Genomic DNA, 27,181 nt, shown 5'->3' with positions numbered 1-27,181 from the left:
GCAATGTTGTCGTCTAACAATTACTCCTTTGTGACTTGTGTTTGATGTAGTTTTAATGCACTATAATCAGTCTAAAACAGAAATCTAGAGATTTTCAGCACAATATTATCCTGAATTAAGTTATTAAAGCAATTTGCATCAACAACAGCAGAGCGTTTTCCCCACTAATAACAAAGCCAGCTGATTTCCGTTTCCAGTAATTGGTAAACCACTGATTAATTTCTGCCGCTGTAAATGGCACTAATTGCCAGACAGTCTGAGATTGTTCAGTTTTTTGTTCAGCGATCTCCTTAGGAAAGAAAATGAGAGACTCCCAGCATGTGCTTTTAAGCAACTAGGAATTTTCGTACTTGAAAAGACCTCACCTCTGGCCTCCTCCGGCGTGCCAGGCCTGCGGGACTCCTTCGCCTTCTCCACGGCGACGGGAGAGGCTGCCGGCTCCTCCGCCCGGCCTGGGGTCCTGGCCTTCTTGCCGCGGGTCTTGGGGACCGGCGGGGGGCCGCGGGGGGAGGGGGGTTTTGGCGACACTGCAGGGCTGGGGGAAGCAGGTCGCGCCTTTGGCGTCGACGGCGAAGAAGGACGGTTCTTGGACGCTGGACTGCTGAAGAAGACAACACCGTGTTATTTTACACAACTCCATAACGTCACGTGTAGAAGGAGACAGCTGAGACACGAAAAAACAACGACAGACTCCCGTTTCTGAAATCAACACCTCACTGAGCAAAAAATCAGCGCTTCACAGCTTCCCCCAACGCAACAATGTGGCTGAAATCCACACACCTGCAAACTCCACGAGGGCTGTAACAAAACACGGGGTCAGATTTGACAAAACGGAAGCTTTTACTGAGTTTTACTGAGAGCCTGAAGGAAATAAACACCTGGTTAATTTAAGCAGTATGTAATGGAAGCAAAGTCCAGACAATGGGATCTAATGGAAAACAAAACTCCAGTCCAGTCAGTATTGCTTAAATAAAAATCCCTTTGGTTGTGAGATTACAATGGACGCAAACTTCAATCAAGGGTAGAGACGCCTCATTAAGAATGAGTAACATTCTTTTTTTCTGAAAATGTTTGTAAATCATATAATCAGAGGTAATATAACTATTTATAACTATTTATAAGATACAATGGGAGATGCCTTCTGTACATAATTTTATTGCCTAAAAACACAAAGAGATGTACAGTAGGAGTCTAGATGAATCTACTCAACCATATTGTAGATACTTACCTAAATAAGCTCAAATAACTTAAAGACCAGTAACCAAAATAATTAGCTGTTCTTAAATACTTCCTATTGTTTTAAAACTCTCTTGTACTCAGCTTCCTATTAAAGCAACAGAATCCGCAAGGAATACCTGTCTGACAACTCTCCAGGAGAGAAGCAACGTACCTGGTCTCTATTCTGTGTTTCATGCTTGGCAAAGACTGCCTCTTCTTCAGCACCTTTTCCTTTGCGAGGGCGTGCTTCTCTTTTTCATTTTCCCGTTCCTTGTCTTTCTTCTCTTTTTTCTTTTTCTCCATCTTTCGGAAACCGGAAACGAGAGCAATCCTTTTAGAACGGGTCCCTTAGTAAGTGAGCGCCGGCATCACGCTGAAGGCTGCCAAGAGAATCCCAGCCCCAAGGGAAGACAAACCCTCTCATCCCCACTAATGTGACTGGGAATCTTGTCTGCACCCACAGGGATAATAAACCGGAATTCTCTAACAAGTCCTGGGGAATACATGGTCAGCAAACAAGGGTTTTCTCAAAGAATTAGTTATTTTTCAATCTGGTGCTAATACAGCTGGCGGCAGCGTGCTCATGTCAACCTGACGTTCCTGACGTGCTGGGCAGTTACACTGGTAATGTGTCATTAAAAGGTCAAAAATGATTAAGCTACTGCTGCTGTCGATATTCGTTAAATGGCACAATTCGTCTCATTTTGTATGGAAGCCCTTTTATAAATTTATGCGCTGAACCAGTTTGGTTCTGAAACACTGAAGAGAGAAGAGCTGGGGCTGAACAGACTGTAGAGATGGCTAAAACAGATATAACCTTCTTTCCCAAAATAAGAGGTGAATTCTGTGTGGGAATCAGTGAACCTTACAGAACATCTACAATGAAGAGAGCTATTCTTATTATGTCAGAAGAAATGGCCTTTTACAGTGGGAACCCATGGCACAGTCTTCACAAGCGCCCTTGCTATGCTTGGCGTTTTGTGTACTACGCGTGTGGACATCCCGACTCCAGGCTGAGAGAGACTCTGAGGCGCGTACCGTACATACTGCTGCTGCCGGGCTCTGGGAGAGACTGGGCTAGCAAGGCGTCCGGCGTCACTCACCGGTGTGGAGTCCCGCCTCCGGCGCTGGGTGATGTCAGGGGTGCTGGCCGACACCTTCCAGCGGTCGGAGCAGCGGTGATGGGCTCTGTGGTTATTGCAGGGGGCGAGAGGGCTAGCGGACGCTGACCGAGGACAAAGGGGCGAGACTGTGGAGGAAACGGGGCGACCAGTTAAAATGGAGACCATCATCTATGGGGCCCCACATTTGTCAAGTTGGTCTTATCTCCATGGTAACTAGGGTTGTTACTATGAATATGATTTCACGCCCCCCCTCACCCAGAAAAAAAAACACTTTCTCATCGCAAAACTAAATAGTTGCCTTTAAAATTGTTCAAATAAAAGCTAATGAATAATAAGGGAAGGGATGCCTCATTAAGAAAGATTAGTATTTTCTACAGTATCCCTGGTTCCAGTAAATGATCAAGTCGATGAGACTGAACACCAGGCTCAAGCAGTGAGCGTGTTGAAGACGGACTCACGCGCGTCTTTCCCGCTGCCCAGCAGGGTGGCAGCGCTGCGGCTGCGGGCCAGGAAGGACAGGGTGGGCGTCATCAGCCGGTCCACAATGCTGCTCTCCCAGGGGCTGAGCTGTAGGCTGCGGGCTGAGACACGGCAGCACAATGAACATTGAGTGAAGGGCTTTCCAGTGTATCCACCCCTGAACCCTGAACCCCGGAGCCCAGAGCCTGAACCCCAGAGCCTGAACCCTGAACCATGAACCCTGGAGCTCAAACCTCAGAGCCTGAACACCAGTGCCCGAACCCCGGAGCCCGAACCCCAAACCCTGGAGCCCGTCACGAACGGAGGAGCAGACACTCAGGGACGGCTGTACACAGGAAATACCTCCTTTACAACGGAAACAAACCCCTCTGGTAAGAAAACCTGACAAGAGTGTTCAAGCAGACATCAATAGTCTCTCACTACAAGTCTTACAGATACTCAGTGCTGTCAGGGGGTGAGTGAAAAACACTGATTTCTGCTTCGTAACAAAGCAATTCCACCATTCTAGCAGTTCAGGGATGTGAAATCCCAGAGACAAATAACTACAGTTACATGAACTGAGTGTGCATCCTGTTGCTTTTATCTCCAATAAACAACGAAAGAAGATTATTTCACTGAAAGTAAGCTGGTCCACATAGACATGTGGGAACAACAGACAAACAGCTTCGTATATTGATGTCAGTGCACAATGGTTATTAAATAAAAACGAAAAACATTCTTAATATCAGTTTTCTGCAACATACTAAGATGAATATTCTGCTTTAAAAAAATTGTCCTAATTAAACAAACCACGGAGCAGGTTCCTTAATGAGTTTATAAAATATCTTCAGAAAATAAAAAAAACAAAAAAACAGCTTGCTCAGTCCTCACAGATGGAGCACTTAAAAGAGCCCCACAGACTGGCAACATTAAAACGCCATTAACAAATAATCAGAACCTTACATCAATGCAAGGGAACAGTAGGGGAAAGACGGGCTGATCAATTGCCATTAAAACGTCAAGCTCATATTCAGCTTTTGCATTTTTGTCTGTCTCGTTCAAAAACCTGAAGTGGAAAAAGTCAATACCAGAGGCACTGTTTAATGAACGCTAATTGCCAAGTGAAGAAAAGCCTTACTGAACAGCAGCTGTGAAGTATTTTAGCAGAAGGGTCACCTTCGAGCTGTTCTTAATATACTCTGCCAGCAATCACATCCTGAAGTGCACTGCCTCTCACATACTATTTCTGCAGATGGTGCAGAAAGATTTCAGGCTGTATTTGACTCCAAAAAGAAAAATGAACTCAAGCAGTCTGGCCTAGTTAGCATTTTATTACAGGAACTATACAGCTGTAATGTTGCTTTATTGATGAATCCTGTTCTTAATTTACACAAGTATCCACTCTGGATGGTTTTTCTTTTACTGATGCAGCATATCAGTATTTATCAGGATGCTCTTTAATTTAAAATTCTTAGTCAACTTGTCTGTGTGCTCACTGCAATACTATCATTTCCTGAGGATTTCCTACTAAGGAACCCATAGCAGTATGTGGCCAAAAACAGCCTTGAATTCATCATTTGGAACCGAAAAAGGGAAGGAAAAAATGTAGAAGACTGAAGTATTCAAAACCGGCCAAATCTCCCTTTCAACTGTACCAACGATGCTCCAGCAGAAACGTCAAGGCTCAAGTGTCTCGGGACGAGGCCTGACCAAGTGTGCGTCTCGACCGCATCTGAAATGAAGCTGAAGGGCAGCAAGAAATCGGGGAGCGAACGGAACTGTCGGCGCTCCTCAGAAAGAAAGAACATTCTAGAATTCCGAGATCGATAAGAGGTTACTCGGGCAATTCTCTGCAGGGGGAAGACTCCGTTTTTTTTTTCTTTTCTTAAAGAGTCCTCAGGCAGTGCAAAACATACATCACCCTGAAAAAACGCCAGAGGTCAGCTGACGTTTCAGGTTGTTAAAGCAGATACCGATTTGAAAGACGCTGAAGGCAGACTGGATTAACTGAAGTGCCACCAAAAGGTGAAAAACACAGGCCTGGCCCACAAGAATTCCCTCAGGTAGTGCCACCTGCTTTGTTAAATCAGTTGGAAACCCCATCATCCATGCTGCTTGAACGAGCCAGAGCCCTGTGGAAAACTTTCCTGGCCAGCTCGTTCTATATTTTTAGACTGGAAATATTGTGATATGTTTCACTGGTTGCTGGGCAACATGGAGGAAAGCCACCAGTATAACGATCTGGATGATAGTTGACTGTATGTGACCCCTCTTAATTCTCACGTCTCTTCTAATGATGCAGGCTTTTACCGCAACATGAAAAAAAGGCTGGTTGGTATGGCTACTGCTTTCTGCGATGTGTTATTTTCACATCTAAAACTCAGACCTGGACAGCTGAGGTAACAATTCAGTCAGTTAAGATAATTAGCCTCAGTGAGATTTACCATGGGTTAAATATTACAATTGTATCCAATGAACCGTATTACAGGTCTGCTTCATCTACATTTTGAATTTTTCTAATGTTGTTTCCCCATGGTGAACATGTTCACACACCACTCAGTCTGTAAACAAGTACCATTCTTTGTTTGCATACACCTTGAACACAGGGGAAAAAAAAACTTCTTAGGCTTTTGGGTTTCACACTAGCTAAATGAAAGTCAATTTCTCTTCCTTCGTTTTCCCAGGCTGTAACTTCTGAAGACGTGTCGGAGTAAGTTGGTGCTGTTCGGTCCTTCCAAATCCGCAGGTCATCCGCAGAGCGGTCAGCACTCACCTCCCACAGCACGGCATAGATCCCCGTCAGCTCGGCCTGTGGCACATCTCACACTCCCATTGTGTAACGGGATTTGTAGATGCATAACAGCTTACTGCTGTCCAGGTTAAATCCAATGATTACATTCAGATTTACAAACCACCACCATCACCACCACCGTCACCCGCGAATATCATAACAAGACGAACACTGGCTCAACACATTCAAGGTGAAAAAAATGCAGGAGGAAACCAAAAATGTAAATAGGAAATGTGCAGCGAAAGGACTTAAAATATATCTGGAAAAAAACGGAAAGTGCGGGATTTTTTTCTCAAAAAAAAAACAATCACAATGCAGGTAAAATTTTGAAGACAGGGATGGGAATGGAAAAATAATCACCATCGAGCATTGGCAGGCGATTAAAAAAATCATGGAGGTAGGAGGGATTTGGAAAGTCTGGTGAAGTTGACATTAGAGCAGGAAGGGGGGGCCAAACAAGCTTTTCTTACTTCTGTTTGGCGAATTCCAGAGGGTGGCAGAGGACTTGGACAGCCTCTTGTTTATAACGGAATCCACATGTTTAGGGAGGTTCACCGCTGACACCGAACATCTGCCTGTACCTGAGGAAACGTATAAACAACACCGTTCACAACACTGGCCTCTGAGGGGAAAGGGGTGATCATGAGGGGGTCCTTACACTATGTAACCTGGTCTTCGTGGCATGAAAAGGAAGCTTTTTCCTCAGGAGAGTTTCAGAAGCCTTAAGGACAGTTACAAACAGGACGAGACAATTTGGCCCATCTGGTTGGTTGGGTAGTAAGAATTGAGCTGAGGAGCTCATCCAGCTATCGAGTGAAAGAAGCCAGGGTATAGGCTTCAACCCCGTGGTTAGATTTGATCCAGATTCCCAGCACTTGTTGGGTAAAGGTGTGCCACAGCCCTCTGCCCTATCCCAAGAGAAGAAAAACAAGAAGGATGTGGAAGAGAAGGAGCCTGCTGGACAATCAGGGCAGCCCGGGATCGGCCTGTAAGCTATCAGTTAAAACTGGTTGCTGGACAACCATTGCTGAGAAAGGACACACAGAACGGGAGAGGAAACCAGCTGCCAAAAGTAGAAACAAAACCCTCCCAGTCACAGAAAGAAAGATTAGGCCTTTTACAGACCGCTTCAGAAACAAAGCACAGAGGAGAAACAAACCACCCAGAATTACACATTTTAAAATGACTCACCCCCCTGAATGCAAAAGCAGTACGACCAGTGACATTATTAAATCAGTTCTTGGTCAGCTTTGAAACATCTGTAAGAACTCCATGTAACTAAGATGGCTTTTTTCGATACAGATTGGCAAGTAATATAACACCAATAAAGAGGAGTGACTTGTAACCTCATTAACGCTGGACTGGAGATACACTGACATCCTGTGGTGTTCTGTAGCTATAGGCCAGACACATGCAGCTCTTCCCTCCCCCCTCCCAGTCCCACACAACCATGTGATCAATCGAAATATGTGCGCTAGCAATAAGAGAAGGACCTTGGTCCAGGAACCATAAAATCTATAACTGAAATCTGATCTCGGGGACTCCAACTTCACATTTTACTGCACCATATCAAGAAAGAGTCCAGATGTTAAAAAGTTAAAAAGGGTGTGACACATTACATCTGAGTCACACCAAATTGTTTACAGTGAAGAACTTTATACATAGCAAAGGCTGCCTTCCACTTGCATGTTTCTTTGATTTTTTGCTTCTGAGAGGCCTGGGATATAATTTAAGGAGATTTCCCAGCATGCTCCATGGAAATTGCATTCGGCACTCTTCAAAAACAGGAAGTCAAAGTGACATCACACAGGGAAAGCTCTTAATGCATGTTGTGCAGTTATATTAACTCTAAAAGAAGGAGAGAGTCTTCTCCCTATGTCAGAGAGAAAATAAGCAGGAGAGATTTAAACTTATCCAGTTTTTCCAATGCATAGATACCCAAGTACAACTGCCAAGTCATTTCGGTAACAGTGATGCAGGCTCAAGGTTTTGTCATGTTTGTTGTATCACAGCTCAGATCTCTTGTAGCCTTGGTTTTTACCTATCAGTTAAGCTAGATGCCCTTAGCTGATAACCCAGGAGTCAGCAACGTTTTTGCCAAAAAAATCAAATGTAATGTTCAATATTAAGATATGGGCACAGTAAGATGCCAAGGCAGGGAGGAGATCTGGTAAGGTTAATGATCTGTGAAGAGCACAATGTGAAAAGGGCTGGCATGCCGAACGAGATGTCTTCATGTGCCATGTTTTGGTAGGAGGTAGACCCTGCTCTGACCCAGTACGTCCCATGTCACGTCTATTACTTTTGTTTCCAAGAACTGGAGAGAAGATGAATCCAGTGCACCCAGTTAAGTTTCCTTTCTCACAAAAAACATGATGTGCAACAGTAATAACGCTTAGCATTTCCTTTTACGCCTCATATACTTGGAAGCAGTAAGAAATCAACTATTAAAGTTGTCAGCTACAAAGAAATCTAGCAATCCACTGCACACCGGAAATATCAGTGTGAAATTCCTCATAATTTAAGTACATAAAACCTGTATGAACAGAGTCACAACAATCCAGTTATGAGCTACTGTAAGTAAGTTATTAGGCAAGCGTCATTAAACAACTGCAGGAGAGGAAGGTTAATTTCAATACCTGCCACCAGGAAACCAAAGCAATTCATTCTCATACTGCCACACCCAAGAACCAGACAAAGACAGTGAATAAAGGAATCAGTCATGCAAAAGATTCATGGAAATTCACCAAATAACTTTAATAACGCAAGCATCAGAAGAACATAGACGCACACAAACAGGTACTGTAAGCACCCAGTTTGAAAAACGACATGGTTCAAAGTGCTTATCAATGCTGCAATTCAGATATTAAGTATCAAACACCTTTACATCTCACTTCCTGAAAGAGACATAAATAGATTTCTTCTATTACAGGGTTTAAAATCCACTGCACACAGAAACAAACTAAAATAAAGATGTCAGGGCTGCAGGACCCTTAAGGCCATGTGCACATATGCATGTTAATGAGTAGCCAAGCAGTCAGGATCATGGGAAGGATGGCACATTCTACAGCACAGTGCCCCTGTCCACACACTGCAGCATTAGATCCTGAAATTCTGGCCGAATTATAGGTGTTTTACTCTAAAAAGACTCCAAAATGCATTTCACTTGAAGTCTTAGATGGTGGTTTTTTCATAGGTTTCACAGGCCCCTGGATTCAAATATGCTCTCATTCCAAATATGCACAGACAAGAGAAAAGCTATTTAAGGGAGATTTTTTTACAGTTTAGCTGTAGCTTAGCTTTAGTTAAGCTTTTACTAGGAGATTTTGAAAGCAGAGTCAAATTTGCACTTCAGCTTTGAACTCTGCCCTGTAAAACCGTTGTGATGTGAGCCTCTAGATCAGAGCTCCTGACTGCAGCACTCACCTTCCTTCTGCGAGTTCTGGCTAAGGCCTCCTGCCCAAGACCACCTCTGCTGGCGGATTTCTGCCCATGTTTTCTTCGCAGATCTCTGAATGGCAGCTTCGTATCTCTCCTGGGGATCAAAGATACACAAACCCTCAGCACAGACTAGAAGCAAGGACAGGTTTCGAGGTGAAACGCTTTTCTCGAAAACATAGCCCTGTTCTTGGTCTCTAACACAGGCATTGATTAGCTCTTCCATTTCTGCGGCGTTCCTCTGTGCAGGACTAGTGGTCCAGAGCCCACAGAAAATCTACACTGGTACATGACGCCAATTACCAGCTGCATGATCTTTAAACCTTGCCCACACCCTTTCTTCTGATCCACATCTACAAACCCCTGCTACTGAAAGTCACGTTCAGTAACATCTCATCTGCTTGCTTCAGTGATGTTTGCGCCTAATCTCTATCTCTGAACTGCTCTCCTGAGAGCTGAGAGCTGGTGTGTGGGGAGAGTACTTGTGCACTATGGCTGCCATTGCATCATCCAGGTGGGGCTGCACATTGTTGGTGGAGGGGAGTCCCCATTACCTGTAAAGCGCTTTGAGTGGAGTGTCCAGAAAAGCACTATAGAAGTGTAAGGGTATTATTATAAATAAATGCTAGGCAGACAAGTTTTTTTAAACACAGTAGAATTAAAAACCGATGAAAGTTGACACTCTTACCAAATTAAATAATTTGAGGGCCCCACTCCAAAATGTAAATTTGTTCAAGTGGGAGGATACAACCAGAAAGAAAAAGTAATTCATGTCAGACCCCTTTGATAGGTGCTTTAGCTGACAAGACTGATAACCTCTGCTCCAGAACAATAATGAAGATGCCCTGAACTAGGCTGCGACATACCAGGAAAACAGAAATCCCAGATGTTTTCCTACTACTATGGACGAAGGGAAAAATAACCCCCCCCCCCCCCGCTTTTCAACTTTCTATTCAGTGTTAGTCATAGTGCATGGCTTCTTAAGGACAGATTCAGTCTGTATTCTCACAAGCATGGGTCTACGAACACAGCAGCCAGCAACCGCCCAAGGAAAGCCCTCGAAATGCAGCTCGATGAGGAAACGGCAGGAATGCGACACCTCACTCATGGAAGTGACAGTTCCTGAGGAAGTGCAGAGGCAGCCGAACGGAAACCAAGCCTTTCCTCACAGGGGCTCACTCCAGCCCCTTCCCATCGCCCCAAAATACTAAGCGTGCCGTCATGGCCACAACAGCAGTGAGGAAGCACCATCAATGGGCAAAAACTAGAACACGGGGCTCAGTATTTCTTCTTCTGATGCTTCTTTTCTCTAAATCAAAAGGCAAACCATGAGAACCGCCCTTGTATCCTCAACTGCCACGGGAACTAGCTCAGACTCAAATGAACATTTGGGTTTTCTCTATAACAAACAAATCACGGGTCATAACTTCTCTCATTCTGCTTCAGTTCTTTTTCCCCCCTTGACCATGGCTTAGGAACCCACTTCGACGCCTGAGGAAGCTGTGCGCAGCGGGACAGACCCACAGAGTTTCCGTCGCCTCGCTCCTGTCCTGTGGTGAAAGCAAGCACGAGCATCGCTTCACGACGCTGGTAAGCAGGACTTATAACTTGTTAGCGGCAGGAGATGTAGAGGTTCTTAGGCTCCAAATTCCCAGTTATTAACTGAGCAAAAGTATTCCGTTTTCCCCTTATTCACTTAAGTTGAAAAACACATAACCGACCAAATAACGATCATGACTTTGGTCCGGCCAGAGCGAATGTAGTTTTCCAAGCTGCCCTCCGCCTCGTCCCCCACCTTGTTTTTCTCCAGCTTCTGCCGCTGTCTCTCCTCCAGCGCCGCCCTGCGTTTCTCGGCCTTCAGCCTCTGCTCCTCCAGCTTCTTTCTGCGGTCATCCAGCTGTTTCTCGCGCAGCTGTCTGGCTTTCTCCTCTTTCTCCAGCCACTGCGTCTTCTTGGCAGCTGCGGAAAGACCGGGGACAGTTACATTGTGTCACGGTCATTTTAGCTTCTTAAGGTAAGTGGGAGATCTAAACTCCGCCTCCAGAACTACAACTACCAGAATGCTTCAGTGCACAGAAGGACATGGAAGGTTTCCAAGTTACAGCCGTATGTCCAATGATACTACAGAAGATACTTTGTATCTGAGGACCACTTCTAAGAGCACACAACAACCAGAAAGAATTCATACTGCAAAATATTCTTCCTGTGTTTTACCTTCCTCACCCTTAAGACAGAACATACTTGGATACAATTTACTCAGACCGTTTTGAGATAAATATGGAACACAAATAAATTAAAATAATAACTGCCCATATAAAAAATAAAATTTTGCTAAGATAGTTCTCTACATTACAGTTACAAGCAAGAAAGAATGAATGAATGAATTGCCATCATGCTAAAACATTCAAATGATCACATGATAATGAGGGAAACAGCTAAGCCTAGACATCAGTTTATTTTTCCTCGAGAGACTAGGTTTCTCTTCCCTGGTAGTTCCAAATATAATTAAACTCTCATTATCATTTCCTTGAATTAAACTCCTGCTTCACACCATCTGTATATCTGTTGCTCTAGCTATGCTGCCTGTGTGCTGGGACAGTGTGCCTCAGAGGGTAATTTCCTGTTTTTGTAGCATTGTCTTCTGTCCTTATAGATATATAACACACTTCCAGACGCCAGTGGGTGCTGTGCTGTCAGATGGAGGCCAGATGTCACAAATTCATAGAACACAAACACGAAACTATGAAGTGAAGATGTAGACTGCCTTTCCCTCTCTTTACTCACGAGAAAGCAGGAGTCTTAGCTGTGAAATACACTGGATCATTATATTCCTTTGAACGTTACTGGGATCCGACAAATGCCTGATTGAATGTTCTCTCCTGCATTCCAGGTGGTTCAAGCGGGACAGAGAACTGGTCAGGCGATTAATGACCTGCATTTAATGTCTGGTTTGAATCTGGGAATCTGAGCAAGCAACTGGAAACGGATCAGACTGAAAAATATTCTTCATGCACTCAACTACGTTTCACTTTCTTCCCCCTTAAGACAGAACTGAATCAATATATTTGGATTTCATGTACTCAGACAATAAATGCCCTTTTATTTGCCCCCCAAAAGCTACTAAATGCTTCTTTTGTGATTCGTAGAAATGCAGCATGGGTGAATCACACAGTTCCTCTCACAGCTGGGAGCTCTGTCAGTAGCTGCTGCATGGTATTCTGCCTAGAGATTGACTCGAGAAGAAAAGTAAAAAAATGAGAAAAAAACAGTTTTGTAAACAAAGTAAAACAAAAAACCTAGTCATCTATTACTAATTGGTGTCATCATTGTATAAAAAAAGTCCCCCATTATTTAATTTTACTCTTCACTGAATTAAGACTTTGCTTAATTGGGTATTGGAAGCTCATAAAAAGTTGATGATTTCTAAGTGGTTTACATACTTTGAAAATCTCCCAAATGTCTAATAAGTAAGTGATCAGATTAATTAGGAGGTTCCATTCAGAAAACAGGAGATGTGAACGAATGAATGCCAAAGGAGAACAGGACCACAGTTCAAAATCTGCCTTGAACTTGACTCGAATTCTGCTTGGCAGAGAAAGTGACAACCTTCCCCCTAGGAACAGTTACTGGGAACCCCCCCTTCCCATCTGAATGGAATGACCTAAGGAGTGCCTTCAAGGACACCGAACAATGAACACTGGGAAAGAAGTGTCTGTTACTCTGTTACTGTTTACGTCTGGGCAGATAATGGCAGAGAGTTAGTCCTTCATACTTCTAATAATAATAATAAAAATAATAATAATAGTGAGCGCCCCCTACTGGCCCCACTAACACCTCTTTCAGCAGCAACCTTAGCTTTCCCAGGAGGTCTCCATCTAGGTACTGGCCAGGCTCACACACAGCTCAGCTTCAGCGGGCTGCCAGTTGTGAGCTGCAGGGTGATGTAGCTCTTAATGAGTCTTTTCCCATCGGCACACATTCTAAAGGCAATTCCCACTGGCATCAGTTTTCCAGGTGGTTACACTGTGTGCTTTATTTGTAATTAAAATAGTGACCCTCAGTCAGTGCCCCAAAGCCCAGTATTTGATGAAACCTAGCTCTGCTTTGCATTAACCAGCAAAAGCGGACAAAATCGTAATACAAAATCCATTTTTTCATTGCACTAAGAGGATTTACAACAGAGTTAGGGTAATGTAACTAAACTGACAATTTAATGTTTTAATCCTATCAAGAGCTCTAAACAAGGCAATTACTGGATTTTAACTTTTTAACATATCCGTTTTTGAAGAGCTCAAAGATGTAGGACGGAAAAAGTAAAATTAATATGACAGTTATCCAGAGTTTTCAAAAGCAGCTTTTTCCTACCTCGGAGAACAAAGCTTGGAACCAAGCTGACATTTATAAGAAAGCTTCCTGTACTTTTTTGTGGAGGAGGTGTGTGTGTGTGGGGGGGGGGGGGGTCATGTGGTTACCACAGCAGAAACCCAGTAAAATGTACAAAATACTGTCTTTAATGGAGAGTGGAGGTCCAAAGGCTGATGATAAAGAGCATTCAAAACTTCTGACAGCACCCATGCAAGTCCTATGTAATTAAAGCTTAAGAACATGACAAGTTTGTAATGGCAGTAAATGTGCTTAGACCTAATTCTAATTAAATGAGTAATTACATCAAATCAGTAGGAGCTGCTATTTCAGTATAGCTTAATGACTACTGATTTTCCACACAAGACAAGAACTATCAACAGGGGGTTTCCCTGTGAGGCATCTCCTAATTTCTAATGGCTCTGAAGCTGATTGATTAGAAGTGTACCCCTTAGGGAAGATGAGATTGTCTGGTGTGTGGAGAGAAATTGCAAAGGCTCTGGGGTGACTCTGAAAATCGGCAGCCTCCAAACTGAGAGTCTTAATCAGCATCTAGCTTGCTCAGAAACAGGCTGTTCTCTGGTATAAACAAGGTATCCTTTACTGGAGGTCTCTATGACACCACGGATGTCTCCAGTTAAAAGCTCTCATTTTGGACTTAATGCAATTTAAACTGCAATTTGCAGACCTATGCCTGTCAAAAGCATTTCTCCTCTCATTCATAATACTGAAAAAAGCTTCAATTGTCTCAATTGTCTTTTCTGTTCGCAACAGAGAAGAAAAATGGCCTCCTGAATTCTTAACAGAAACACAGGTCAAAGTTGATCCCACAGTCAGTAGATGAAGAGTCAGGCAAACTATGCTTCTGCTGTTAAGCTTTTCCGGAGTAACAGCACTGGCAACAATTGGAGTTCATTATGGTCCAAAAGAAAAGAGTAGCCTTTCTCCTGTGAGGGAGCAGGAAATCCCATCTTCCTGACTGCTTGCCTCTTAAAATACAGCACTCCTACTGCATCTGAGTCTTAAAAGGCCATTAAATAGTCATGAACTGTGCCCCATGGAGTCTCAGCCCTCATCAAACATTTATAATCCTCTAAAGCATGCCAACAGAGGCCATCTCAGTCTAGATATGGAGCCTAATATTAGCAAAGCAGTTTCAGTCTCATTTTTTCTAATTTAAGTACATGCTAAGTGCAGATGCATAGACATATGATTTACATGCTTCATCTTTTCCCTTTCTGTGACACTAATTTGACCAAATATCTCTATTCATAGGTTTGTAAAGAAGTTTATAACTGAAATGAGGCACCTAACAGAGTTATTACATACCAGCCATAACAGTACCAACTTCAGTGCCACAAGGGGCAGTGGTGGTCTAGAACAAGCTATGCAGTATCCAGTGTATTTCAAGAAATGGCTCAGTGAGATCTTTTCCATCACCTACTCAAAACCACATGAGCTAAAAGGGTTACAAATAGCCTTCTCTTATTTGAGGACTTTTCTAATGTTCTTATTTGGTAAAAACTGTAAAAAGTTGAACTACAACTTCTAATTTCTAATCTCTAGGCTCAAGGGCACCTTTATAAAAGTTAAAGATCTGGAAGATGGAACTAGAAGAACTCCAAAGAGCTTCTCCCTTAACAACTGCCAGGACATAAAACACAGTGCTTTTGCATTTTCTTTCACTTACATGTCTGAACAGAAAAGAACAACACATTCCATATTCAAGACTGGTTAGGAACTCCATCTGTGGTAACAGTGCACCACACCTGTTTTTTTCTACATTTTCCAAAACATATTACTAGAAACAGAGTACATCCTGTAGCTGCTCCTCATGCCACAACAAAGATCTACAGCCTTTCTCAAGAGGTTTAACACCTACATCCTACACAACACTTAAACTTCCTACACTCTGATGGGGAAGCTGGTTATCATACTTTCTTGGATTTGTTGGGTGAGGGACTCACTACTTGTACTGTAGTCAAGACGAAGTGGCTAATATTCACATTGTATTTGTCTATATCCCATAGAGCATCTCTGGGGACCACATGATGTCAACTGTTGCCACGTGATCAAGGGCCATCTGCTCCAGGAGTAAATATGAGCTCTTCAGACTCAGCAGCATGTTCCTTAAGTGTCCTTCTCTAAAGGGACTGAAGCTTGTTCCATCTGCTCCTGCACCTCTCAGGCCCTAATGGTGAATGTACACAAGGATTGGATTCCTTAGGTACAGCAGAATTTGCTTCCCAGGTTTCCACAAAGGAAACTGAACTTTGTGGTGTTTATCAAATTCCCGTTACTCTTTTCAAGCAACACTGTTTTGTTTGCAGAGTGTAGTGGTTAGCAATTCTGCCTCGCAGCGCTGGTCCCTGGGCTGAACTCCTGGGGTGCTACCTGCGTGGGGTTTGTAGTACTCCCCATGCTTGCACGGGTTTCCTCCCACTGTCCAAAGACATACTGGTAGGGAACCTGGCCCTGGTGTGAGTGTGTCTGAGCTTGTGTCTGTGTCTGCCCTCTGATGGACTGGTGTCCCCTCCAGGGTGTATCTCACCTTGTGCCCATTGCTTGCTGGGACTGGCTCTGGCTGAACTGGATCATGTGGTTTGAAAATGGATGGATGGATGTTTTGAAGCACAAACCCAGTTACATGAGCCCCCTTAGTGGCTCAATCATTAATGCCAATCACCTAAGGGTGATCTTAGTCTCATCACTAACAAATTGTGACTGGGATCTTCCAATTGGTGGCACCTGTGAGGGTAAGATGGTATTACTCTCTGGACTCAGCTTTGACCTCCCAGGTACAAGTTCCATTGACAAGAGACACGTCTCTCCTAAAATCAGCACTGGGCCTTCAGTACAGGTCTGTGTTGTCTGTAATGCATTAAGAGTTGAGGGGCTCAAAGATGGGAAGGTCAGTGAGTCTCCTGTGCAGAGACATGGGGATAGCAGCCACAGGTCTAGATGTGAAAAAAATACAACTGGTTGTTCAAGTCAGTGGATAACCCAAGTACCTAGCAATTATAAATTTATAATAAAAAAACCCACTACAACTTTAAACAAGTGGAGAGAAATGTAATGCTCAATGCCTGAAACAGAGAGAAGAAGGTCACTGCACCAAAATACCTTCTATAAAACATCCCCATCTTCAACATTAAAATTACTGCAAGGCTTTACATAATTCCCTGTGCCACCACCACTATTAAAACAGCATTAGTCCAGAAATGATAAGAGCATATGAATAATGAAATTCCTTTTGTACATAAGCACAGTGAACAGTACAATACAGTGAACTTGAAGTATGTGGACAACAGGTTTTTGCTGCGGAGGTATGGAGATTCCTCTGACTGCATACCTGGCTCACTGGACAGGAACAGGAGATGAAGATAAGGAGATGGAAGAGCATGCAAGCTGTGTGTCGAGCTGTCTAAATCACAATTCCTTGAGGTGTAAAGATTCTCTTGCTGAAATCCTGATCTGGGATCTTGATCTTGCATTTTAATTCTGGCAAGGAATATTAATCCCTTAATATTTTTGATGGACATACTCCATGGATGATCTGGATATGTTTTGCACTTTGCTATAGATTTACCAAAACCTTTGTTTTATTTAGAGTTGAAAAGAGATGCACTATGAGAAAAAAAAACTTTAATTCACTTAAGCCAAGATGGATTTAAACATTGCTCTATGCACTAAGATAAGTACTTAGTACTAAGTAAAACTGTAGGTGAGAAATTGTATTTCTGACTCTATAGCTTATATAAGCAAAACTTGCAGCTTTGCCTGTGAAAGACAAACTGTCCTCTGTTCGCCTACATACAGCTGGGGGAAGCAGAGAGAAACAGCATGAATTCTACACCCTTGCCAGCATGAAGGGAAACCGGCATGATTTTTTTACCATTATAAAAAAAGCCCAAACTGGAAAACAATCAACGTTATTTCACACATTACTCAGTTCGGGCTTTGACTAATCAAGTCTACTTGACTGTACATAAGGCCCAGTCTATTACTCCTTGTGTTTTAAGCCTTTTTTACTGCTTGTTTTGAAAAGTGTCTCATGCCCTTCTTTAAGTTAAGAGGAGCTACTAAAACAAGCACAGCTAAATACTTCAGTGTCTATTTTCAAAGAGAGTAAAGTAGGCAACATGAACAGCCTTTACATTGGTTAATGATTACATTTCATGTATTCATGTAGAACAAGCTGTCCATCAACAGCAATTTTTACTATGCAAATTAGAGGGGGAAGAAACATTTACTGTAGCACACCACAATACGAACCAGATGAAATATTCTTGTTAAAACTGTGCCATTATCAAGTTTGACCTCTGACAGCTGCGATAATGGGATCTCAGTGTAAATCGCTTTTTTACCACATAATACTTTGATAAAATCCATGACTGAGCCTTGATATTAACAAATTATTCAGGCATAGATTAGCAGAAAGCAAAGCAGCACTGCTGAGACTCTCAGTTTGGAGTAAAATGATGCACTGTCAGTAAGGTTTCCTGAGGGGGGAAAAATGAACTGATAATTACCCTAATGAAGCATGAAGGATTAAACTGCCTCCATGAACCTGTTCACCCTCTGAAGAACAGTTCTTCTGAGGAAACAACAGTAAAACGTTTTTGTTTCTAAAGCTTTATGACATTTTTGTGACTTCAAACCCAAACGTTAACTATTGTGACTAAAATTTGATAATTCATTAATTACTTTGTTTCCTAAGCTGCATTCTTCATTCCCTTCTTGAAAACTACACTCTAGGACACAGAACTCTGGTCACTAGCCGACTGTGACTGGGATTGCCAGGCAATGGCACAGGATTGGCTGAGCCCTGCCAGAGGTAGGCTGGGATTGGTCAGACAGGGCTCCCTCAGCTCTTGATGACACAAGTTACCCCTGCGTTCACCTGCTGCTGCTGGTGAGGGACACGCCTCTCCTCCGATCAGTGCTGAGCCTCCAAAATGAGCTGAGAAAACCACCAGTACAGACTTTCATTGACCTGGTTCATTGCAGTCCTCTTAAAAGTGTGTTATACAGTACATTCATCCTGCATGCACGATGCAAGACTGCTTTCTGACCTATGAGCATTTTATTAATAACCAGAGCTCTGCTTTTACAACTAGGATCTGCATCAGAGAGTGTTGGCTGCAAAGGGAGAAGCAGAGGTCAAATCCACACTGAAAAGTAGAAAAAAATAAAACGTTTCAGCTGTAGAGCTTTCTTCAGGGGTCGACAACGCATTAAGTATTTTTTTACTAGGATGGCTGACTGTTAAATACTGGGAAAGGTAACATGAAACAACAATTTAACAAAAAGTGCATCACACTTAAGATATAAAATGTAAAAAGATCCATGTTTCAGCCCAGTGTTCTCTAAGAGAGTGTTTAATTAGGTGTGCCAGGGATCGGAAGAAAAAGCGAATTGTGATTTAGACCTATTTTCTTCGAGCTAAAGTGAACTTTTTGGATTACCACTAATAAAGAGAAGAGGGGAGATTTGGAAAGCGATCTACACAGGAACTGAAAGGAGACTGGAAAGTGAACAAAAGGCAAGAGGAAGGTGGGTGATCACTGGAAAGATACAAACACAACACAAAGATCTCCACAACCACTGTTCTACAAACGAAAACAACCACCACCACAGATTTCTACTGACACCAGAATACGTGGTCTGCTTACCTTGCGTCATGCTACGTTGCTCTGAGGAACGAAAAAAAAAAACAAAGTGAAAGTGGTTTTCATTTCATGAAAAAAGGGATTTGTTGTGCCCATCACCAGTGACAAAAAAAGGCGCTCTTCTTAGGTGCCATAGCGTTAACCACAGCCTTTTGAAAAACAGCAATTATTCTGTTTTTTTTAAAAGCTTTGGATTTTTAAGATAATGACCACAGTCACAACAGAAGAAAGATGAAAATGGATCGAGTCTGGCAAAATGCAAGCACTTTAAAGGAAATGTCCAAATATTTAGGTAAATGTGAAGAAAGCATGGAATTTAGTTTACTCAATGTTTTTATACATATGCCAGTATCAGTTACACAGAAACAAAACGAGATCTTGAGAGGTACTCGTTAGTGAATGCAATATAATATCTTTGTTAATTTATTAAAAGGCATCAGTTAACAAGGCAAATTAAAATATCTAAAAACGCTCCTCTGTGGGTGGTATTTCTGAATGATTACACACAGTATCGAGATAACACTGGAAAAAATGAACCTCACAAAACTCGCTATACATATCCAACAGCTCCTGGGATCACATGCCACATCATGTACGCTTCCTGCTCATTTCCGCTTTTTCCCCCCAAAGCTGGAAAAATGATTTTCCTTCCGAGAGATTTCTGGATTCTCACCACAACACGTGATCAGCCAGAGGCGCGTACGCAGCACTCCAACCGATGAAGGATTTGGGTGCTAATCTGAAACCTTCTCGGAGAAGGATTTAAGACAAACCAATTAACGGCCTCCCTCCACAAACGTATAGAAATATTTTTTTACTGTGCAGCTGGGTCTTCTTGCTCAAGGTTTCTCCTCTTGCACAGTAACAACAGTACTTCTCAGGTGTATTTCTTACACCTTGTTCTCCTCACCCAAATATTTGGCTCTCTCTTCTCTCCTCTCCTTGGCAAGTTTCTGTCTGTCCTCCGATTTCAGGCCATCTGTGGGGAAAGAAAAGTACACAGTCAGCACTGACCATGACTGGTTCCTGTAGAATGCAAATGACTTACCGGTGTATTAAAATGCTGTGCAGTTTTTTCCAATTCAAGCTTTTCTGGGGGAAAATTGTTTTATGGCATAGTCCGATACAACAAGGAAGACAAACAAGACCAACAGAGAAGGCAGTACAATACTGCTACAGGAGATAAAAGAGAGTTATTTTACATTATTTGAGAGAGCTTTTACAGTGTGGATGAAATATTTCCTGAGTCTATTACTTTTACACCATTGAACTCAGAGGAATCTCCCAGATGGCAGTAGTGTACATTCACAATAGAGGGGGTGAGACACACTCCATAATGCTCTTGGTCTTCTTAACAACCCTTTGTTTGTGGAGGATATTTAAGTCGATTTAAATTTTTTCCCAAATTATGTAGTTCTTGACAATTTCTACAGTCTGACCATTAATTACAGTAGGTTGGACGGGTGTTGTGTTTTTCCTAAAATCAATGACCAATCCCTTTGTTTTCAAAACATTAAACTTCAAAAATAACTCATCACACCATTTAGCAAAATCATTTCGAACGTTAGCTACAAGGTCGTGGAGGGAGAAACCCAAGGACAACATTTTCAACCTTTCTCAGTCCTTAAGGTCTCCGTCATCTGAGGACCACTTAGGCTAAAAACAAATAGATGGAAGAAAAAATACGGACTTCACCCACGATACCTGATCTTCTCTGGCACTGTCTGCAAGATCAGCCATGAAATGGTTAATGGGATATTTAGGTATATGGCTGGGGTTTGCTAGCAGGGGTTGAATAATGATACATTGATTCTCTCTGTGATCCAGGTCTCATGGTTCTCCATTATGCAGCCAGGAAAGAATTACTGTGTGAATTAAAAACGGTTTTGAATCTGACTAACAAGGAAAACCCGAACAATGAGTGTACGTGTGAAGAATTCCTCCCCCTCTCTTGCCTTGCAAATAAGTTTTTTTTACATTTCATCTTGCAGAGCGTTAATTAATAAGGAAAAATACTTAAAGCTTTTCTTCAGCTTTCTATTTAATTACTTAGGTCAGCTTAATTATAATCCCATATTGAAAAAATCAAACTGTTCTGGATGAGGTCATTAAAAGGTTAGTTTAATGAGGATGCATTTCACGAAGGCATAACTGAACGGGCTCTGCGTCAGTGCCTAATTTTACGTGAATAGTTTTCTGGTGTCTATTTTTACATTCTTTAGCAGTTTTGCTCTAGTTGTTGACTGTTCAATGCAGCTGGCATTTCAGTTTATACACCTAAGGGTTAGTGACAAGAAGTTTCTTTTTCTGAAGGGCATATTACTCCAACATAAAGGGTGATCCCACAGAAAATAAACCTTGTAGCTCTGTTCTGGTTCAGTTTTTTTTTCTTTAAAAAGTCAATCTTGAATTTTTAAAACTATACTCCTTTGCATTTCAAAAGGCAAACTGTACTGTGCTTGCCATCTGAATTCTTTAGAAGCTTAGCAAAAAGTACTTTGTCAAGACCTCTTACAGACTTTCACAAAAAATGACATGGAGTTAAAACAGCCCTGCCCCTCTAAGCTTTACTCCAATAATATCAGCGAGTAAGTCTAGGCTCTGTCCCACTGCTTCATCCCACTTGAACAACCAGATTGGCCATTCTGACAGCGATAGCATGTTTAAAAGTTAGCCTCGAGCCGGAGTTCACAAATGCAGGGGCTGTGCAGCACAACAATAGAGCTTTATGAGTTCCAGCCGCCTGGGCCCACAGACACTCGGGCCGGGCCGCCTGGGCCCAGTGTAGCTGTGCCGTGTCGCGTGCAGCAAAAGAAGAAAAAAAATAAAGAAAGAATTTCTCAAACAGAACTCTGAACAGTGAGATTCTCAAGCCTGACAGCCTCTCCGGCAGGGAATACACATTTCCTGGCAGAGCAGAAAACCCCCCCCACAAAAGAACATAAAATGGTTTTCGTTGCAGTCTTTACTTTTGTATAAATAAGTAGATAAATCGCATGGAAGGTCAGGGATATTGAGCTGTTAAGGCCTGGAAAAAAAAACGCCCATCATCTTAATAACTATCATCTCCTATCTTAATAACTACTGCAGCTCTCTGGACCATCCCGCAATTCAATTTAGCAAACTGGTTTGCCACTGCCAACGACCAGGGCAGCCTGCAGACATGTCCACCTTCACCTCCAATAGCGTTTCCAGACGCATGTTCAACTCTTTCCTGCACTTGTTAACTCTGCTGCGTCGCGTTCAGTCATTTTAATTGCCCTTTTCTGTCTTTTCCTTTCCGTTCGCTCTTCTGTGAAGCAGTGGGTGGGTCGTCATCGCATAAATGAGAACCCCTTCTCATCTCACCGAGTTTAATAAACGATTGTAGCTAACCATCTTATTTGGATTATCTTTTTTTTTTTTAAAAAAAAAGGAACAATGCAAGCCTAACTTTGTATGGGGGCGTGAACACGACAGGACATGCTTTCAGGATTTTTTTTTCTCGGAAAAACAGGAACAATCGAAATGTTCAAACAAGGTGCCCGCGTCTTCGTCATCACCGTGTCGTTCCCCTATGAAGGCGACTGACGAATTTGGCGTTATCAGTCTCCGGTGCAGCGCAGCCACCGTAGGAAATACTCCAGGCAGTGACTAAAATGACTTCTACGTTAAAAGAACAGAACTTGGCTGGGGTTTTGTCAAACACGAGTTATTCCCTCTCGCATGAAGGCCAGTTCAGTGACGAGCAGCAAGCAGGCCTGAAGGAGAGGGCTGGCCATCTGTCTGATGCCGGCAGAGGAGTGTAAAAATTAATTAAAACCTCTATTATTCTAATACACAATTAACCCCCCCCCCCCCACAGCCTTGCTCATGCCGCAGTTCATTAGGAAACTTGAAATGGGTTCCTTCCTTGCATGATAATCCCGCAGGGGTACTTACAATTAAAAAGGATAAACAGTAAAAGGCCGTTTTGTTCTGCAAGTCTGTCACACGCTCCCGTGTTTCGCTCTGCCTCTGGTAAACACCGTGTCACAAACTGCATGACCGTTTAACTCTGCCCGGCGTTTCACCTGGGAGCTTTAATTGCTTTCTTTTTAAGCGTTTTTGTGGGCTTTTTTTTTATGTTCGCTTTGCAATGGTTGAAATCTATGAAACGCATTACTCGAGTCCGGTGCAGTATCGGAGCTGGTTTGGCTTCTCCAGACTAAACAAACATGTATCAAATTATATCTTTTGGTAGAAGCAAATACTGGCACTAAGAAATGGATGACAGTACCGCAAAAAAAAAAACGTCAACAGGCAGATCGATCATTTCCAAAGAGCAGTAAACACTGGTGATTAAGGGCCCTGTTGGAACTAAAATTAGCATATATGGGTGTCCAGCAGGACCAGGATTGAGAACCACTGGGCTAGGTTCTGAAGGCAAGACACAAACCGGGCCATCTGGGCCCACAGACAGCCCATGTGAACAGCCAGCCATCATTAGCAAGTGGCTCTTCACATGGGCTGGCTATATCGGGTCTTCTCCTTAACATGTGGTTTGCAACAGCTCGCCATGCGGACTTCGTTCACGGACAAGAAGACACGATCTCGCTGGCTGGGAGAACCGGGATGGGGGGGTACCTGTCAGCTTGCGCTCTGTGGGCCTGATGGTCCTTTTTGGCGCTAATGTACAAAATGCATATGCAATGCAAAACAGGCCTTTCTTTACTCTTGCTAACCATAAGTACGAATTCCTTTGTACCAGTACATGTACCTGTTACACATGGCAGTAAAGTTCAAGTTCACCAAAAAGTCAAAAACCTGAAAGGATCCACAGACAACAAGAAGAACAACACAAGCTTTCATGGCACCGCATCGCAACGAGCTTTGCAACACAATAAAGCATAAACACGTGAAACAAACTGACACACAATTTCAAATAATGAAAGCTCCAAGGGATCAGAGCCTAGTTGGGGAATTTATAATCCAATCTAATGAGCACAGAGGACATGCATGTTTGTCAAAAGGAAAGAGTTGACTGATGCACAGAAGTCAGGCTTTTAAAGACCTAACAGATGAGCAGCCGTATTTTGAGAATTATTCTAAAATCCACAGGGAACTAGTGCAAGGAATCTAAAACAGTGAGATATTTACTCACATGTTTTGTTATGATCTAAGCTGCTGAGTTCTGAATACATTGCAAAAACAGAGTACTGTTTTCTACAAAGTGCACAAAAAATGTGGATGCTACTCATCAAATCGAAAGGAAAAAATATTTAGAACCATGACATCCATCACAACAATGTTTTGTAGTTCCTAGACTGATGTACTGCTCTAAAAGCACTAGAAGGTATCAGTGGGTTTGTCTTAATGAATCATAGAGGTGGGGGGGAAGGATCTTTTTAAGGTAAAGAGAATAGAGACATGCTTGTTACATTGTTTACAGATATTTATGATAAGCCTTTCATAATTAATTTGAAAAAAATGTGGTAATGCCATTATTGTAATAAAATCATCCAAATTGTCTGAGGATTCAAGCTTCCATCTCAATTGGACCTGAGCACGGGCCCACTAAACTGATTATTATTTCTGAAAACCTTACTTGCTTTGCTGCTGCCTATTAAATACAAGATTATCTGGGAATTTGTAAAACCCTGGAAAGGCAGATTAATGCCATGCTGCAAGCTAGCCTTCTGCACTTTGTTATGAACAAAACCGTGTTCTCACAGGCATTAAAGGATAAACTGCTCATTAGAAGAAAAGGCTCTTCGGTCTGCAGTCAGATCACTGTGCTGGGTGGAATAGCACTATTAGGGGACACAATCCTGCACACTGCCCCACAGCAGTGCTGAAACAGGGGATTATTAACTTCAGTAAGGCTGCTGGACTGGTCTGCAGCAGAGGTGTCCAGCGCTGGTCCTGCAGAGCCGCTGTGTCTACTGGGTTTCATGCCAACTCGGCTCTTAACAAGATAAACCAGCTGGTTACCGGATTAACTGGACCGATTTCACTGCTTCTCCTAGCTCTTCAAGCTCTTCAAGTAGTGCAGCTTTAAAGAGACCTTGAAAACATGCAGACACTCCTGGACCAGGGCTGGACACCCGCAGACACCTTGCCTATCTATAGTTCAGCACATGGGTCATCCATACATCACCTGCTGTCTTGTTAGCCAAATGGAAAATGCTGTTTTTTTAAAGAAAAAATGAATGCCTCCTGAAAACAAGTGGAATGTTCTTCTACACAGAAACCTGATTTTATGGACTGAAGCATCTCTGCTAGATGATCATTACAGACAGGAAAAGCAGTTACAGCTGTAGTGTTATTATAGTTTCCATAAACGCTCCCTGGAGCCTTGGTGGAGAGATAATTAAGGTTTTTTGTATGCTAAAGAAGGGAGCAGAAGAAGGTTTAATTAAAGGCTGAAGCTTGATAAACACACCAATATCTGAATGTGAGCCTGAGACCTTTTCACCCCACAAGGATGTACAATACTTTGTATCTCTTTTATATTACCAATGCTAGAAGCTGGATGTTGTGTGTCACCTTACAAACACAGCTGTATAAGTACAGGTGGGAGGTGAAATACCTACACAAGTTACAAGAGTTTGTGGCTTGTAAAACCTGAAATGGACTACACTGCTATGCAACAGGAGTCTTCTCTTGATGCAGTGTGTGACTTGTACCTTGTCTGGGTCGAGGGCTGACACTCATGCCTGGGGGAGCGGGAGAGGCATCTTTTTTCGGGGGGTTCTTCACCTCTTCTTTGGGGTTCACATCTGGAGCTGAGGGTGAAGAAGACAGAAGTAAGTGGGAACAGCCAAGGCCAGAGGTCTCCTACAAATATACAGTAGCTGTCTAATGACAGTGCAGCCGTAGGAGAACTGTGGCACTGCTGTGCTCATAAACATGATATCCTTTACCTCAAATAATGGACTGTTTACAGTGCAGTTACTACATGCCTCGGCAACACCTATTATTAGTTTATAGTTTCCATCTTGTAATTTGAATGCTGTAAAGTTTTTTTGCATAACCAGTCAAGTTAGAAAGGTAATTGCTTATATTATTTTCCACAAATGATTTACAATTGAGAAAACAGAAGCAGAGCAGCACATCTAGTGCTGCTGCAATTGTAATTCTTGAAGACGGCAGGCTCTAGACTGACGTTTCCAGACCTACAGATGTTTACAAGCTCAGATATAGCCAGGGGCCAATAACAAGAATTTTAACAGGGCAGAACAATTTCAGCTGACAGAAAGGAAGCAAATAAAGTGTAATGAGAATCAGAAGCATTTGGAATAGTCCAGGTAAATCTCTATAGATTTAGGATGTGGCCTGTTTAAATAACCCAGTTCACCTTGGACAACACAGAGTGAGGAGAAACTAAATGTGAGAACCCTGCCTGCCTATCTGCTTTAGAGACCCAGCCTCATGACTGTGTCAAGCGCGATGACTGCTCAATGTGGTCTGAAACTAGCGGCCATTCACTTAAGTCAGAGTGACACTCGGCTCCTCCATCTTCGAGGACAGAACCTACACTCTCCCACCTCCTAACCCTAGGAGGTTGACATGATACTAACCCTAACCTGCACTCTCCCACCTCCCGTGATACCTCATCCAAGCCATGCTGAAAACAGAAGCACCACTGCAGATCAGCCAGTGCACAATCTGCGCACTCTGTTCAGATGCTAGGTGCTCACCACTTACGGGAACAGACCGTGCTTTTCGATGGCCACACACCCACCTGATTTTCACACACACATGCTGCTGCAGTAGAGCTTTTTCAACACCTTCATTTTTGCCAGAAACACAACTACTGCCCTGCACACTGAGAAAACCTGAATGTCTCTGCAAGCAGAACTGTACACAACTCTTACTCCCCGGAGAGGCCTGGGTTTCACTGGTTTAACAGGTCTTCATCGGTCAGTTCAGGTCTTTGCTTGCGTTTCTCTGTGGAAAATGCCAGGTCTGTCTGCATAACTGCCTGCAACTTTATCCAACAAATGCTTGGAGCCTGAATTAAACGTTCTTGTCTCATTTTGCCTCCTTCTGTTTTTGAGTAACACAGTGCCTTATCGGTTAAAACTGATGGTATCTCCAATAGTAAAAGACGTTTTAGTGTGCATTTTCTTGATAAACGCCTTTCTGCGTGTGTA

The 27,181-nt window shown here is 42.8% G+C and overlaps 1 protein-coding gene across 11 annotated transcripts in view; it reads right to left on the bottom strand.

Moving 5' to 3' along the window:
* map7d1a (MAP7 domain containing 1a) overlaps positions 1-27,181 on the bottom strand; it is a 63,639-nt gene that overhangs the window by 11,238 nt on the left and 25,220 nt on the right. For 3 of the 11 annotated variants that reach the window (XM_088932279.1, XM_088932283.1, XM_088932282.1), the window contains exons 2-11: positions 25,712-25,810; positions 19,975-20,043; positions 19,068-19,088; positions 10,826-10,989; positions 9,019-9,127; positions 6,063-6,173; positions 2,801-2,923; positions 2,322-2,467; positions 1,391-1,521; positions 366-601 (exon numbers count right to left, since the gene is read on the bottom strand). In XM_088932279.1, coding sequence (XP_088788405.1) covers positions 366-601; positions 1,391-1,521; positions 2,322-2,467; positions 2,801-2,923; positions 6,063-6,173; positions 9,019-9,127; positions 10,826-10,989; positions 19,068-19,088; positions 19,975-20,043; positions 25,712-25,810 — 1,209 coding nt within the window. The remainder of the gene's footprint in view (positions 1-365; positions 602-1,390; positions 1,522-2,321; positions 2,468-2,800; positions 2,924-6,062; positions 6,174-9,018; positions 9,128-10,825; positions 10,990-19,067; positions 19,089-19,974; positions 20,044-25,711; positions 25,811-27,181) is intronic. The other 8 variants (XM_088932281.1, XM_088932284.1, XM_088932288.1 and 5 more) reach the window with 6 other exon arrangements.

This window comes from Atractosteus spatula, chromosome 14 (assembly GCF_055471065.1).
Source record: "Atractosteus spatula isolate fAtrSpa1 chromosome 14, fAtrSpa1.hap1, whole genome shotgun sequence".
NCBI lineage: Eukaryota > Metazoa > Chordata > Actinopteri > Semionotiformes > Lepisosteidae > Atractosteus > Atractosteus spatula.
Note: the sequence above shows the minus strand (reverse complement) of the source record. Positions and strands in the feature narration are given on the sequence as shown.